The sequence below is a fragment of the Chelonoidis abingdonii genome, chromosome 7 (genome assembly GCF_003597395.2).
Source record: "Chelonoidis abingdonii isolate Lonesome George chromosome 7, CheloAbing_2.0, whole genome shotgun sequence".
Lineage (NCBI taxonomy): Eukaryota > Metazoa > Chordata > Testudines > Testudinidae > Chelonoidis > Chelonoidis abingdonii.
This window is the reverse complement of record NC_133775.1, coordinates 106,619,760-106,634,843: the sequence shown is the minus strand read 5'-3', so window position 1 is coordinate 106,634,843 and position 15,084 is coordinate 106,619,760. Positions and strand designations below refer to the sequence as shown.

At 46.1% G+C, this 15,084-nt stretch overlaps 1 protein-coding gene across 2 annotated transcripts in view; it reads right to left on the bottom strand.

Annotated features, from left to right (window-relative positions):
• The window catches only part of GRIA1 (glutamate ionotropic receptor AMPA type subunit 1), a 169,916-nt gene that overhangs the window by 75,579 nt on the left and 79,253 nt on the right, over positions 1 to 15,084 (bottom strand). For both annotated transcript variants that reach the window (XM_032771674.2, XM_032771664.2), the window contains exons 3-4: positions 4,126 to 4,365; positions 1,693 to 1,877 (exon numbers count right to left, since the gene is read on the bottom strand). In XM_032771674.2, the coding sequence (XP_032627565.1) occupies positions 1,693 to 1,877; positions 4,126 to 4,365 (425 nt within the window). The remainder of the gene's footprint in view (positions 1 to 1,692; positions 1,878 to 4,125; positions 4,366 to 15,084) is intronic.

Genomic DNA, 15,084 nt, shown 5'->3' with positions numbered 1-15,084 from the left:
GGTTCAGAGAAGAGAAGCCAGTGAAAAGTTTTGCAGTTTTCTTTTGTATTTACCGAAGTTCACATTTTTGGGGCATTTCATGGAATTGAGGGCAAAGCATAAAAACAAATGAAAATTACAATTTTCAGTTTCAATGTGAAAACTTTTCTTTACCCAAATGAAACTGAATTTATGAATTTAAACTTTATAAATCTTGAGATGTCTCACTATAAAATAGGGCCATTTTAAAGTAAACGCACATTACATTTTGTGTGGTTTGCTTTCAAAGGTGGGTCCATTTTACAAAATTGAAATCAGTATGTAAAATCCACAGGCTTTTAAATTTTGTCGTAACTAGTTTGCTCAGCCCAAATTATACAAAAATTCCCTTCTTGCTTCAATATCTGACATGGTTTAAAATCAAAGAAGAATTTTTCTGTATGACATGAAGACTATGTTTAAGTAGAGAAGCTCTTCAACAAACCAGCATTGAAAGAAAAAGCGAAAAGGTTTTTCTGAACACACTGTAAGAAATGCCCAGACAAGCTCTCGTTATTGCTGAAAAGCAGATAAATACTGTAAGAAGTCAACTCAGCAAGGAAGGAAAGATGTTACTGGACTGTTTAAGTGTGTGTCAGATGCTCAGGGAATGTTGGGTCTTATATGGCTTTAGCCAGATTTTTATTGTTTAGGCCATGTCAAGAAGTGCTATGCCTGCTCTGTGGCTAAGGAAAGGACTTTACTCCCCAGAACAGTTAATCTGGCCCCTCTCATGAGCGCTATCCTTATGTAGGGGCAAATCCTACTCTCTCTATTATTATTATTATTATTTATGATGTCGTAGCACCTAGCAGCCTCAGTCAAGGATTGGGGCTCCATTGTGCTTCAGTGAACACCCCGCAAATGAAAGACAGCCCTTGCTTCAGGTAACTTACAGTCTAAATAAGAGACAAGAGAAAATGACAGATAGCTACAACAAACAGAGGGGAAAGCACAAGATAATGCAGAGACAATTACAACAAGCATGGTAAGCAGTGAACAACACACCAGCTGTCCAGGCATTGTCAAATGTTTCATATGCACCATGCAGAGGTGTGGAAGGCCCTAGTGGCAGCTCTGGGGGAAGGAGTTGGGGCTGGATTTGAGGAAACTGAACAGATAGATGCAGGAGAAGTCCTTGTGCATCATTCTGGAGGTGGGTGTGAGGACTGGAGGTAGGGCAGCGAAAGGAGAGATGGGTCAGGGGATTCCCAGCTCTGATGCACAGATCCATCCCATTCCCATTTCTGAATCCAGAGGAATAAAATGAAGAATGAAGAGACTAAAAACTTGATAACGTCTGTGCACTGAGACCTTAAGAGTCAGAGGGCTACACAGAGCCACCTCTCTGGAGGTGAGACAGTTGGTGTATTGGGCTCTGCAAAGGAGTCAGACAATTAACTGCAGGAAAAATATTGTGGAGCAGCACAGCTGACTCAGCAGCTCTAGAGAAATCCCAGGTTTCCTCCGGCCCTACAATTTCTTCTGTATAACAAAGACGAGATGGTTCTGGGCTTAGTGGACCTATCCTGCTGTGATTCACACTCCCTTCATAAGTGCCCTTCTGTAGAGCAGCATGGACGAAGGGAACAAGGAAGTGAACGTATCCAGGAGAAACAACAAGACCCTTAACACATACAAGTCCCCTCCCGGAGAGCCTGTTGCCAGCACAACCTTGCCCAGGATGGCGTTCAGCCGCTCTGTCTCGCAGTCCACCACTACCAGCCGTTCCTTTTTCTTCTCCAGCTCCTGGAAAAGCATCCTGTAGCCCTCTTCTGTTGTTGTCAGGATGTTGACAGCTGTCACCTGCCAGTTCTTCTCGGCAGCTGTGTCCAGCACTTTCTGTAGGACTGACAAGCCTGGAGAAAGAAGGGAACAGGAAGGGAGTCAGGATTTAGTTCTTTTGTGTTGGCCTTTCCTTTTTTCCCTTCTCCTGGCCTGGGCAGGAGTCTGTAGTCTTGGGTCATGCAGCATCATGAGACCCCCAGCAAAACACCAGCAAGCTTTTAAAACTCAAGCGTCCTACCCAAGCCAAATTATATTATAGTGACTTCTTGTGTGCTTTCTTTCCTACTATTGCAGAACAACAAGATAGCATATCCATATTTCACATTTATAAGCCACATCACTCAGAATAGCCCTCCTCCATCTGTGGCAGTGTGGTGTGGCAGGTAGGGCTCTGAACTGGTACCCAGACCTGAGTTCTAATCCTGGCTTTGCCACTAACCTGCTGTTTGACCTTGGGCAAGTGATTTCACTTCTGTGTTACTTTTCAGACCTACCCTTTATTGGTTTAGACTGTGAGTGCTTGGGGTCAGGGACTGTCTCTCTATGTGTTTGTACACACAGTCGGGGCCTGATCTCAGTCTGGGACTACAGACACTGCTGGAATTGATTCTCACTGATTTCCCCTAGATTACCCCTTCTTTGAGGTAGCTGGGAAGTCTGTCAGGGTACTCAGCCCACACAGCCAGCTGTAAAGTTTTTTGGTCTTGGGATTATCCTGTATGTCCGAGGTTTTTGTACCTCAGAGGTGGCACTCGCGACTGCAATTTATATAATTATAATAAACTTCTGCACTTCCAGTGTCAAACACAGATGGCGCTATGGTGACAGCTGTCAGGGCGCCCACAGGGCCAATGAGAGGGGGGAAAGCTGGTATAAATTACTGGGGCCTGGTGGTCCAGAAAGGGGCCCAGGGCCTGGCTTCCCCGGCCCTGTTTAGTCGGTCCGCCCTTGCTGGGGGGCGCAGAATTTTTTTTCACTAGCGCCCGAACCTTCTTTCGGTGGCCCTGCCCCACACAGATCTACAGCTGTTGTCAAGAGCAGAGGACCCTATTTGCAGTACACAGTGGGTTCTATAAAATCCAGAGGCTACGCTACGTACTGTTGAATGCCACCTACTGGCATTTGATCTATTAACTATTTACATATGCACAGAGCACTCCTCTAACAGGTGCCTGGGTATGATAGACTGAAACAGTGGATTCCAGTTTGTTTGCACAACCTCCTAGGTTATATGTAACACAGAAATAATAATCTCATTTACAGATGAACACAGGCAGTAAGTCGGAGATATCGTCACTCTCTAAATGAGATGTGCTTATTCAGCATATTAAGGGTAACAGCACCAAATAAATACATTGCAGTCCTGCACTGGGGGAGCTTGGAATGCTTTACAAACATCAATCATTTAAGGGCTCACTTGTGTGTTATATGCACAGCCTCGCATTGGAAATGTGTGTAGTTAACACCAGTGTGAAGACAGAGGTGTGTACCTGCTGCTGCACTCCTCTGGGAGCTCAACACACATACCCTACCCCCATCCCCTGCTGGCATGGGCAGGCATGGCCCTGCCTCTATCCTTTGTCTCTTGCAGCAGCATGCCCTGCCCAGGGTCCCCCCTTTCCCCTGAGGGCACAGACTGCACTGTGAAAGCCCTCGTGCATGTGCTTCTGCGTAAGGCCCCACCAAGTCGAAGGCTCACAACACTCCTGTAGTTTCATAGCCATTTGAGAGATGGGGAAACAGAGACAGAGAGGGTAAGGCACTCGCCAACATCAGACATGGAGGTTATGACAGATCTGAGTAGAGAACCAAGTTGCCTTGTTTTAACCAACAGATCCCACTTCCTTCCATGCATTTGTTTACCAGCAGAGCAATGACACTGTCTGTTCATGTTTTGGAAGAAAGGGTTATTAACTGCAAATGTAGTATCTATATAACTGGTTCCTAGAAGCTCAATGACTCTCTTTTGTAATTGACTGGTGTTCATTTAAGGCAGGGAGCTCAGAGAGTTTTCAACTATCCCAGCTGTGCATGCAAATTCCATGCTTGTGTGTGCAAACGGGCATTTGACATGCAGGTGCCCATTGTGCCCTTAGTGGCAATTGCACGTGCGCACAAATGGGGGGTTCCCACAGGCATCGGGTTAGGCAGACGGCTTGAAAATAGGATCCTGAGCAATCACCTTATTAAATCTAAATCATTGCCTGATTGGATACCCAAACCACTTGTGCTTGGGCTATTCTCCTGAGGGAGTAGTCGTCCGTTCTGCCCAGGGGTGATAAACAGACATGCTCCGCCCACTCTGCCCTCACCACTCACCCCGGTCAGCATCGTAAATGTACACAAACTTCTGCCAACTGTAGTACTCGATGATGTTGATGAGGGCATCCTGAAGCTCTGGACGCAGCTGGAGGACGAACTGGTTGGAGGTGTCGACGGGGAAGCTAGGCGTTATGAAGCAGACGTGGAGCGCCCCACAGAAGGATGTGAGCATGTTGACCGTCTTCCTGTCGTAAAACCCAAAGATGGCGTAGACGCCCTTGGAGAACTGCGAGCAGACTGGAAGAGGGAGAAGGAGATGGTCAGGGGAGCTAGGCAAAGAAGCCCAATTTCTGAGGCAAGCCTCTGTTGTTCTGGACTATTCATCCCTCTGTCCGGGCACATAAGCTGGGATAGCCATCCTTCACTGCATTCAGTTAGAGAGCCAGGAGGTGCAGGGATGATCTGCCCTTTAACTCCACACTACTTCTCTAGTGCTGAACTCACCTTAGATGACATTGCGAGGGAAAACGAGTTTGCTGCTCTCCCGCCACTCCCTTGCAGACACTGCTCACACTACGATATGAACCGTTTTGAAGAATTATCATAAAAATGCATTTTAAAAGACGGTCCCAATAAATCACCCAGGCTCCAGAGAGCTTGGAGCGACAGCTGCTTGCTGCTCAAGCTTCTGCCAGAGGAGCGCTGAGTGATAGAGGTGTCAGCCTTGCATCCCACTCACCACCCTCCAAGCCATGGGAAGAGAAATACCATTACAGATCTCTGAAGGATCTCTCTCACTCTCTCTTTCTTGCTCCAGATTCTTCACCCTCTTCTGCTCTCTCTGCACTACTCAGGTTCATATGGCTCCCTGGGCTGAAGTGGCGGGTGGCCATTGTGCAGGCAGTGCCTTCTATGACCTCCCTACAGCAATGGGCCCGGTTCAAACACTTCCTTTCCCAAGTTTCTGGGGGACAGCCCAGGGAGCACATGTTCAATTCAAAAATCAAATGTTCTTGAAAGAGAGTCAGCCTCCAGGGCTGCAAGCTGGTGCCTCCAGGGCCAAACATGGTGCCCTGGCTGCAGGCTGGACACCACTGAGGTAGAAGAGGACATCTTCTGCCACCAGCTAAATTGCACATTTGGAACTCAGGAATCGCTGGCTCCCAAGCACTGAGAAAAGGGTAGCCCCGCCACAGGAGAATTGAGGCTTACAGCTTCTGTAGAGGGTGACACAGCCCCAGAGATGAGGGTGGGTCATTCCACCCAGTAGAGCGCATTGGCATCCCAACTGGTACAATCTGTACTCCCCGCCCCCCAGTCCAGCAAAACTTGTCAAAGAGCATTGAAGAGTTCAGACCCTGCACTTTGGCAACTGTCTGTAATGTACCTTTGGCCACCACAAACAATATACGGTTACAATACGCACACACTGCATAGAGGGTACAGTGGAGACCTGGAACTTCAGGGTGCGTGTCAGGTGAGGCACAGCTCTTGGTTTTTGATCTCAGCAGTAACTGGTGCTGCTGTGCAATATGGGAGGTTGCTGTCTCATGTCGACGGCCTCCTCAGGAGAGGAGATCGTGGGAGCTGCTGGAAAACTGCCTCAAGATTTCAGTGAGGCAGAGAGAGCAGCACACATTGTGGTTGTAAAGCTCAGTCCCAGATACAGTCAGACTTATTTAATATCAGTCCTGTTTATGGCACATTCCAGTTATTCTCTATACATCTCCAAGCCTGAGGCAGTGAGAGCAACAGCATTTCCCGCTGTCAGAACTCCTGGCACTAGCATTTCCTTCCATTGTCACTCCATGTCTTAAAGACCCCTTGGTGGTGACATTTACACTGACTCAAGGCTTTGTGCTGCCCCATGTTATGTAAAGAAGGAGGAGCTGATGTGACAGCTTCATTTTGGGATCCCCTGGCAAACCCCTGCACGGGTCTCAGGAATCGCATGATCTGCTTCTAGACTGGTGACTGCCAGCGCTGTGTATTCCATGTGTTCCAAGGAGGACTGAGGGTGGGGATCAAGCGTCACCCCCAGATAGCCTTACTCCTGAGCTTACCATTCCTCCCTCTCCCCCGATAAACTCCATGTCACAGGAATTACCAGACTGGATCAGACCATCCAGCTCTGGAGCCCATCTCAGACAGTGCCCTGCCCCAAATGCTTCAGAGGAAGGTGCAAGAAACCCTGCAGCAGGCAGATGTGGGAGAATCTGCCCCACCCCTATATTAATCTCATCTCACTCCCTAATAGTTAGAGATTGGTTTCATCTCTGAAATCAGGACTTTTACATCGCTTCCCATAGTCTATTTATGTGGGCATTAACTATGGATATTCTCCTTCCTATGTATAAGCAGCTGCAGTCCAGCATATCCCCACCATACTAGGCCAAACGCAGCCCTGCGAGGGAAGGGCTGTTTAAGGTATGAAAATCAGACATCTCTCTAGAAGGCTGAGTTGTAACCCTCATGACAATCCCAGTACCCACTCACTCCAGGGACACCGGTGTGACACCCTCCAAGCACCCATTGGAACAAGAAGAAAACAGTCTCATTGATACAAGAAACAGACCAGCTGACTCAGACTCTGGATCTGATGAAGTTTTGCAAGGAATGCTCAGGATTTCAGGACTCATTTCAGCCTGGCCACCACCATGACTTTTCCCATTCCGATGTGCTCAGGAAGGGTGTGAGACTGGAAACGACTGACCTGATGCCCTAAGAGTGAGCAGGTGGGTGCATCTCTCTCTGCTCTCTCAGAGGACAGTGTAAGTTTTGCCATGCTTCAAGTGACCAGCCAGGTAAATGTCTAACCCACCCCCCACTATCATGGAGACTCAAACTGCAAGTCAAAGTGACTTCTGGCTCAGGGATCTTTGTCAGCATGTCATGCTAGCACTTCAAACATCGGCTGGATTTCCTTATTATTTCATATCTATATTACAGTGCTGCAAGAGGCCCTAAACTGAGATCAGGGCCTGCTGTACATAAACATCCTAAGAGACTGTTTCTGCCCCCAAATAACTTACAGTCTAAAGAGAGGAGACAGACAGTGGATGGCAGAAAGGAAGAACTGATAGCTGCATTTTGCAGATGGGTGTGCAGTCCCCACTCCACATGCACATGGCAGATGTGTGAAAGGGCCTGTGCTAACCTGAGCAATTAGGGAGGAGGCAGAGCACGGAGCTGGCCCAAGAGCCCTAGCTGACTAAAGGACTGGGAGAAAATCCTGCTGCTTCCAGCCCAGGTTCCCTTGGAGGAGTGGAATCCCAGTCCAGAGAAGAAGCTCAGCCCTGTCCAAATGGGACCAGAGGATTGGCTGCAGGCCATCTGGTTTCTCTGGCCCAGATGTGTTGGCATGGGAGCTGGGCTGGAGAGAGATGTCAGAGCAGATGCTGCTGCTGGAGGGAGCTCCCCAAACAGAGCCAGAACATGGGGCTAGGAGTTTGGGTCACAGCTACAGCCAGGCTGAAGGAGCAGCCATGGGGATGGATACCAGCGATGCAGCAGACTAAAAACGCCCTCTGAGCTCGCCCCATGCCCAAGCACTAGCAGCCATTGCAGAAGGAACCCTGATGGCCTGGGGGCAGTTTGGACGCCTGAGGGAGTATATTTAAGTCTTAGGGACTCAGTACAATTGTAGTATTGCTAGTGGGTGTATGCGTGACCCCTGTCCTACGTAGGAGCCCTTAAATCAGGGGTTCTCAAACTTCTGTACTGGTGATCCCTTTCACACAGCAAGCCTCTGAGTGCGACCCACTCCTATAAATTAAAAACACTTTTTTATACATTTAATACCATTATAAATGCTGGAGGCAAAGCAGGGTTTGGGATGGAGGCTGACAGCTTGCAATAATAACCACCTCATGACCCCCTGAGGGGTCCTGACCCCCAGTTTGAGAACCCCTGCCTTAAATGGTCTCTTGCACTAACGAAGGCTTGTCCCTGCTCAGATGAAAGCATTAGGGTTGTATCTGAATGCGGCATTTATTCATGGGATTAATTCCCCCTCCCCAAAGGGTGTGGGAAGGAACCAAGAGACGCAGGTCCAGCGAGAAGCAAATGGAGTCCCCTCCCCCTCAGGTACATGGCTGGGAATCTGAGCACCCCACATCAAGCTGGGCCCAGGACTGAGGCACAGAGAGATTAAGGGCCAAGTTTTCCATATAGCTCAAGGCTCCCATTTGGCCACCAAAATAAAGAGGCCAGGTTTTCAGAAGAGCTCCACCCCGGTGGGTGTTGAGCTCTTCTGAACAGGAGGGGAGCACTTTTGAAAGTCTGGCTGCTCATGACCAGCCCCAAATCACTCACAGAGTCTGTGGGAGAACTAGACATTGAATCCAGATCCCATGAGGGCCAAACCACTGCCTCTTTCTGGAGTTCAGTCTGCACCACTGGAACACAGAAATCCTGCCACACCAGAACTTCCACTTTTGTTTTTTTTAAAAATCCTTTCTAACAGCCCACAGTAGAAGAATTTGTGGTCACTCTATTGCCATCTCTTAAAAAGGGGAAGATACCATGGATTCAAAACTGCGACTGAAAAAAAAAATCTTTTTCTTTGTCTCACTTTGGAGTCTCTTTCCAATTGGCGGTAGTGTCTGTATCAGCCATCATCCTGGGACTGTCACATTTCCACAGAAAAGTAGCAGATCAGATAGAAGTATTCTCAACATCGTTTCCATGTGCCTGGACCAATGGGACTAATGAACAGCGCTGTATGATTCCATATGTGAGAAATAAGACTCAGAGCTCTAGGCAGCCAGTGCTCAGAGTCCCTGCATGATTAAAGTGACATGCTTTGTACAGCTGAGCAAATCATTTTCAATTAATAATCCAGTCAGTAAATTTAGTCTATTTCTGGGCACACCATGATTTCCTCCAACATATTTTCTATTTGAAATTATTTTATTTTGTAAAATAATCAAAAATTAACTGTATGGATCAACCATGCATAATCAACACTTCTACGCTGTTCTGAGATACCCAGGAATTCTAGCATTTGCAACAGATTGCACCAAAGAGGATTGAAAGAACTTACAGTCCTTATTGTTAGTAATTTTGGAAAAGACCCCTGGCTCACATCATGTTTTCAGATTCATGCTGCTAGTCACTGCAGATTATTTGGGGAAAAAGACTGGCCAGGGTTTGATCATTTGGGGGAACGACAGGGATTTTTCATGGCACTTAGTTAGAAAATGTTAGTAATGTTAATAGTTAAGAATTTCAATCACCTTTCCAGCAATAATCCTAACTCTACTAATGGACAGGCAATAACGGTCAAATTGTTCAAGGTCTTGCCACTAGTTTGAAATAATTGTGTACCAAATGTATTAATTCTGCAGAAAATAAAGGAGATAAATACTTTCCATGAGTTTAATGGAAGAAAGGAATTTAGAATTTTTTTCAGTGTGTTATCGGTTGCATTTTTTGTTGAGAACTGAACAGGAGGGGCAACAGGTGTGAAAATGACAGGGGGAGGTTTTAATGGATGGGGGAAAGGCAGCACAAAACAGAATTGTCAGATTCCTCAGTTATACTTCCCAGATTCCCATTCACTGAAATCTGGCTTGATTTGAGCTCCCATCCTATCTCGAGTAGGCAAGAGACCCTTTGCAAAACCTTGGCCATAAGCTGTGGTGGGGATAAGGTGCATGGCTCAATTTATAGGCATTTCTGTCTGTAAGACAAGAAGATCCTTTCTTTTTCCCAAGTCTTCTGCTTTCGGAACCCCCCAAATTAAATCATTGAAACATGATGGGCTTAGGAAATAGGCATTATGTTGAAAGCACACACCAGCTATTTCTCTTCCACTGACACCTGTCAGTCAGCTCAAGACTTACACCCAGGCACCTGAGCTGACAGCCCTAAAATAAGGAAAGAGATATCCTCCAGCATTGCAGGGTAGGAAGGTGATGAAGAAATAGAATATATAAACAATTCAGAAACAATTGCTCTCTCTAGTCAGTTGGCGAGAGTGTGGAGGGGGGAAGCAGAGGGGACAAGGTAGACCCCCTAAGTTGAGTCCTCTTCTGGGAAGTTCAGGGGTGTTTGGAACTGGAGATTTAGTTTGACCCATTTTAGAGACGTGGTCAGCCATGATATCTGGACCATGTCACATGATACACGCTCTGCTAGGGTGCCTCCTCCTGGTTGCTCTGGGGATTAGTTCCTTTCCAGGTCTGCTGCCCCCTTGCTGCCCTTTCGCCTCACCCTCTGCCTTAGGTTTATTTCCTGTCTACTGGCCAGTGTGTGGCAATTGGCTCCCTCACTGCTGCCAGGTTGCTGGATTTATACTAGCCCTACCTGTTCCTTCTCACCTGGGCACGAGCATCACTCACGGGATTTCTTAGGCCACCTAATTCCCCTCAGCTATGGCCTCTCTGGTTAAGTGGCCCCTTCTCAGCCTCGTTAGCCCCTTTTAAGCTAGTGGGTGAACACCCCATCACAGACCCACATCTGAGTTCCGCGGAGCTCGGATCTGTTTTTTAATCTGACCCATTAGAAACAGCAAGGAAACACCCTTGCTCCTACAAATAGCATAATGGAATATGCAGAAACTGATTCTCAAACCTTGGGCAAGTTTACCCCTACAAAAGTTTTTTTTCCTCCTGCTCATAATAGCCCACCTTAACTGATTTGTCTCATTAGAGTTGGTATGGCAACCCCCATCTTTTCACATTCTCTGTATATATATCTTCCTACTGTATTTTCCACTCCACGCATCTAATGCAATGGGGTTTAGCCCATGAAAGCTTATGCCCAAATAAATTTGTTAGTCTCTAAGGTGCCACAAGGACTCCTTGTTTTTTTTTTCTTGGGCAAGTTTGTTTGTTTTCAGTAGATGGCGCTTGTCTCACCATGACAGTTCCCTCAAAGCCAATGCTTCAGCTATGAGCTCCAGGGAACTGTCATGGTGGTACCATATTTCAGGTCAGATTAAGAGAACCTGGAGTAGCCGTGGAGGGACACTGGCCACAAAAGGAATGGAAATGAGAAATCTCAGAAGGCAACTGGTTTCCTAAGTAGGGAACATGGGGAGATTCTAGTGGGAATCCAGGACCAGAACTTTAGGAAGGAAATTGTTTGCTCTGGAGGGAGCTGGAGAGGTCACTGGAGACTGAAGAGGATATTTAGCAGTAGCTCACCTCTCGTTTGTTTTAAAAATGGTATTGTCTCCCATGACTGGAGATGCGAAATGTAACAGTCAGCTGAAGATTTAACTTTATTTGCAAGGCATTTAAAAATTCCCAGGTAAGTCTGAACTCCACAATGGCTGAAACTTTATGACCATAATATCAGAGGGGTAGCCGTGTTAGTCTGGATCTGTAAAAGCAGCAGAGAATCCTGTGGCACCTTATAGACTAACAGACGTTTTGGAGCATGAGCTTTCGTGGGTGAATACCCACTTCGTCAGATGCATCTGACGAAGTGGGTATTCACCCACGAAAGCTCATGCTCCAAAACGTCTGTTAGTCTATAAGGTGCCACAGGATTCTCTGCTGCTTTATGACCATAATGCAACTCATCCTTCACCTGGGAAACAGAAACAAAACATAATCATCTAGATTTGAACTCAAAGCAAACAAATTCACTGTCATTAGGGGTGTCAAGAAGCATTTCCAAAGACTCTTGGCCTGGCTTGCTCTGTGTGTGTATGTGTGAGCATAATTTATTTTTAGCACAGTCTGCCTGGAGGCAACCCTCACACAGTGATGGAAGACTTGACATCAGGTCGGAGAAGCCAATGGAATTTGGATCAGAGGGTGCTAGTGTCTGTTCCAATTAGGAACAACTTGGAACAACTCGCAAACTTTTGTCCTTGCAGTGCTCCAATGTGGCTTAGGTGCCAGAGTGCATCTCTTCACCAAATCCCAATGACATGCCCACAGATTTCTCTAGCAGGAAAAATAGATCCTATATTCCCCCATGGCTGTGTCATATTCCCTTACCTGAAAGTAGACATTTCCCACATATTCTCTCAACCACAAATCAGCCTGATGTCATAATGCAAGAAACATTCCCCTCCACCCCCAGCAATAAGGTATGGTTTCCTTTCACTGTTTCCTGCACTACTTGTAATAGTCTCTCGGAAGCTTGAAACCAAATTTGGTTTCCAAATCAAGGTGTGTTACTCCCTGCCATCACATATGAAGAACACTAGTTAATTATTGTAGGGTTGCTTGTGGGCATATGGGCTGCTGGCATTAATTTTTCTCCCTTGTTAGTTAAAAAGGAATCAAAACATTTTAACAAAAACACCCATAAGCAGTAAAGAAAGTGATATGGATTTTTCAGATAGTTGGAAAGAAATCTAATAGTGATATAGACACTTGAATGGCTGACAATTAATTTCTGTGTCCCCATTGAGTGAAAATCCAATCTGAGATGCTTATTTATTGCAAGTTGGTGGGTATAGCGTCATTGAGTTAGGGACAAAAGGGACTACCGGATCGCAGGCCACCCACACCACCCAGTGCCCGCACACTAAACCTAACAACTGAAATGAGTCCAAAGTCTTGCAGCCCACAGGCAGAGAATAGGCAGGACACAGGCCCTTGCAATGGCAGGGAAATGATTAAGTGAGAAGAACGGAAGAAAAATGGAAACAGAATTTACCTTCGACCATCAGAAATCAACAAAATTGCAATTGGTCTTTCCTCTAGGATTTCAACCATTCAAGAACACTTTTGAACTAGAATCTTGCAGCTGGTTATGCTTCTGGACTGCAGAGTATGGGTGGAGGCAACCCCAAATTGACCTCCGACCTCTCCATCAGCAATCACTCAAATATCCTGTATTAGATTTCACAGATTCAAATGCTTTTTTTTTTTTTAAAAGCTATAATCTTGAAACTTGGTTCTTGTTTGTTTTGATGGGAGGAAAGAGGGAGGGATCCAAATGTGCATTTTTATCACAGAGCACCAAAAGACTATAAATAGGTATGTCTGAAAAAGTGGGGTGGTAGTGACTAGATGATTTTGTGAAAGCTTCATCAGCTTCTTCCTTGATTTTAAATAAATCATATTTAAATAAATTACATATTTAAATAAATATGTAATTGTAGAATTACTGTTCTGTTGAGGAATAGCAAATTAAAAACAAAACCAAATTTTTTTTTGAAGATCTCTAGTCAGTCTGTTTACAGAAAAATTATGAATTTCTCCCATGAATGGAGCTGTCAAAGTGGATAGGAGATCACAACTCCAGTCATCTGAGGTCACAAATTCTATTTAATAGATTTGATTCAAGAAAATTGTTGAGGGTGGATAGGTGCAAGGCCAGCACCAGTTGTGCAGCTACTGTGACAAAGTTTCTCCTCTACATTGGTGGGTCCTGCGCTTACTGGCAGATTTGCTCACCTCAGTGATCTTCCCCATCAGTCTGGGTCAACTTCTCCTGTGTCTCATCAGGAGTTGGGAGGTTTGGGGGGAACCCAGGCCCACCCTCTACTCCGGGTTCCAGCCCAGGGCCCTGTGGATTGCAGCTGTCTATAGTGCCTCCTGTAACAGCTGCATGACACCTACAACTCCCTAGGCTACTTCCCCAAGGCCTCCTCCAAATATCTTCTTTAATCTCACCACAGGACCTTCCTCCTGGTGTCTGATAACACTTGTACTCCTTAGTCCTCCAACAGTTCACTCTCACTTCTTGCTCCCAGCTCCTCTCCTCTGACCCCCCCCTGCCTGACTGGAGTGAGCTCCTTTTTAAACCCAGGTGCCCTGATTAGCCTGCCTTGATTGGCTGTAGGTGTTCTAATCAGCCTGGCTGTCTTAATTGGTTCTAGCAGGTTCCTGATTACTCTAGTGCAAGCCCTGGTCTGGTCACTCAGGGAACAGAAAACTACTCAGCCAGTGACCAGTATATTTGCCCCCTACCAGACTCCTGTACCCCACTGGTCTGGGTCTGTCACACTACATGCAAACAAGGTTGAGCTGCTGGCAGTTCATGCATAATGGTTTGCACTTATACAGCAAACTTTATTGGGCAAATCTAATTCTGTGGCCTGCAAACTCCACTTTGCCCCTCTGCGGCTCCAACTTGTGTCAGGGCTGGGTGGCTTGGGATCAGGGGTTGTGACCAGCAAGCCATCCCTGGCCCCTGCTCCTTGCATCGCTGCAGAGCTTGGACATAGTTGAGAATCCAGCCCAGTGTGCTTTGCAGACATCTGTGAATTAAGCCCCACAACTCTAGTGTGAAGAAGATGGATACTATTATTCCCCATTTCAAAGAGGGAGACAGGAAGAGAGTTGTTAAAGCGCTCGCTCCAGGCTACAGAGCAATTTAATGGTAGAGGTAAGAGGAAAACTAAGGAGACATTGTTCCTAGTCCTGTTCTTTAACCACTAGACCATATTTTATAGCAGTGGGATATACAGCCAGGCTGGACTTGCAGGATACTTCGCTAGCGGAGGCTACCAATCTGAATGTCACCCCAAGTAGAATTGCACTTGACACCAATACTTTCTGGGGTAGTAGTAAAACAATGGCTAATCAGCATGGCCCAAGATAGCAGTGACAGATTTCAGAGGGGTAGCCATGTTTGTGTCAGTAAAAACAATGAGGAGTCCTTGTGCCACCTTAGACACTAACACATTTATTTGAGCATAAGCTTTCGTGGGATTTCCTGGGAAGTGGGTTGTATCCCATGAAAACTTATGCCCAAATAAATGTGTTAGTCTCTACAGATGCCAGGATAGTAGTGGCACCATTTACAATGGTATGAGGCTTGTGCTGAGATAGGTTGAGTATTCAAATAAGAATATAATATAATAAAATATTATTAATAATAATAATAGCAGCTTACTGAGGATGGGCAGGCACCCTCTGTGGACAGATACGGCCTTTTCTAATTGGGCAAAGTTTGATTAAAGATGGTTGTGTGGCTAAGGCCTGGTCTACACTACGCGTTTAAATCGATTTAAAGAGCGTTAAATTGATTTAACGCTGTACCCGTCCACACTACAACGCCCTTTATATCGATATAAAGGGCTCTTTAAATCGATTTCTGTAC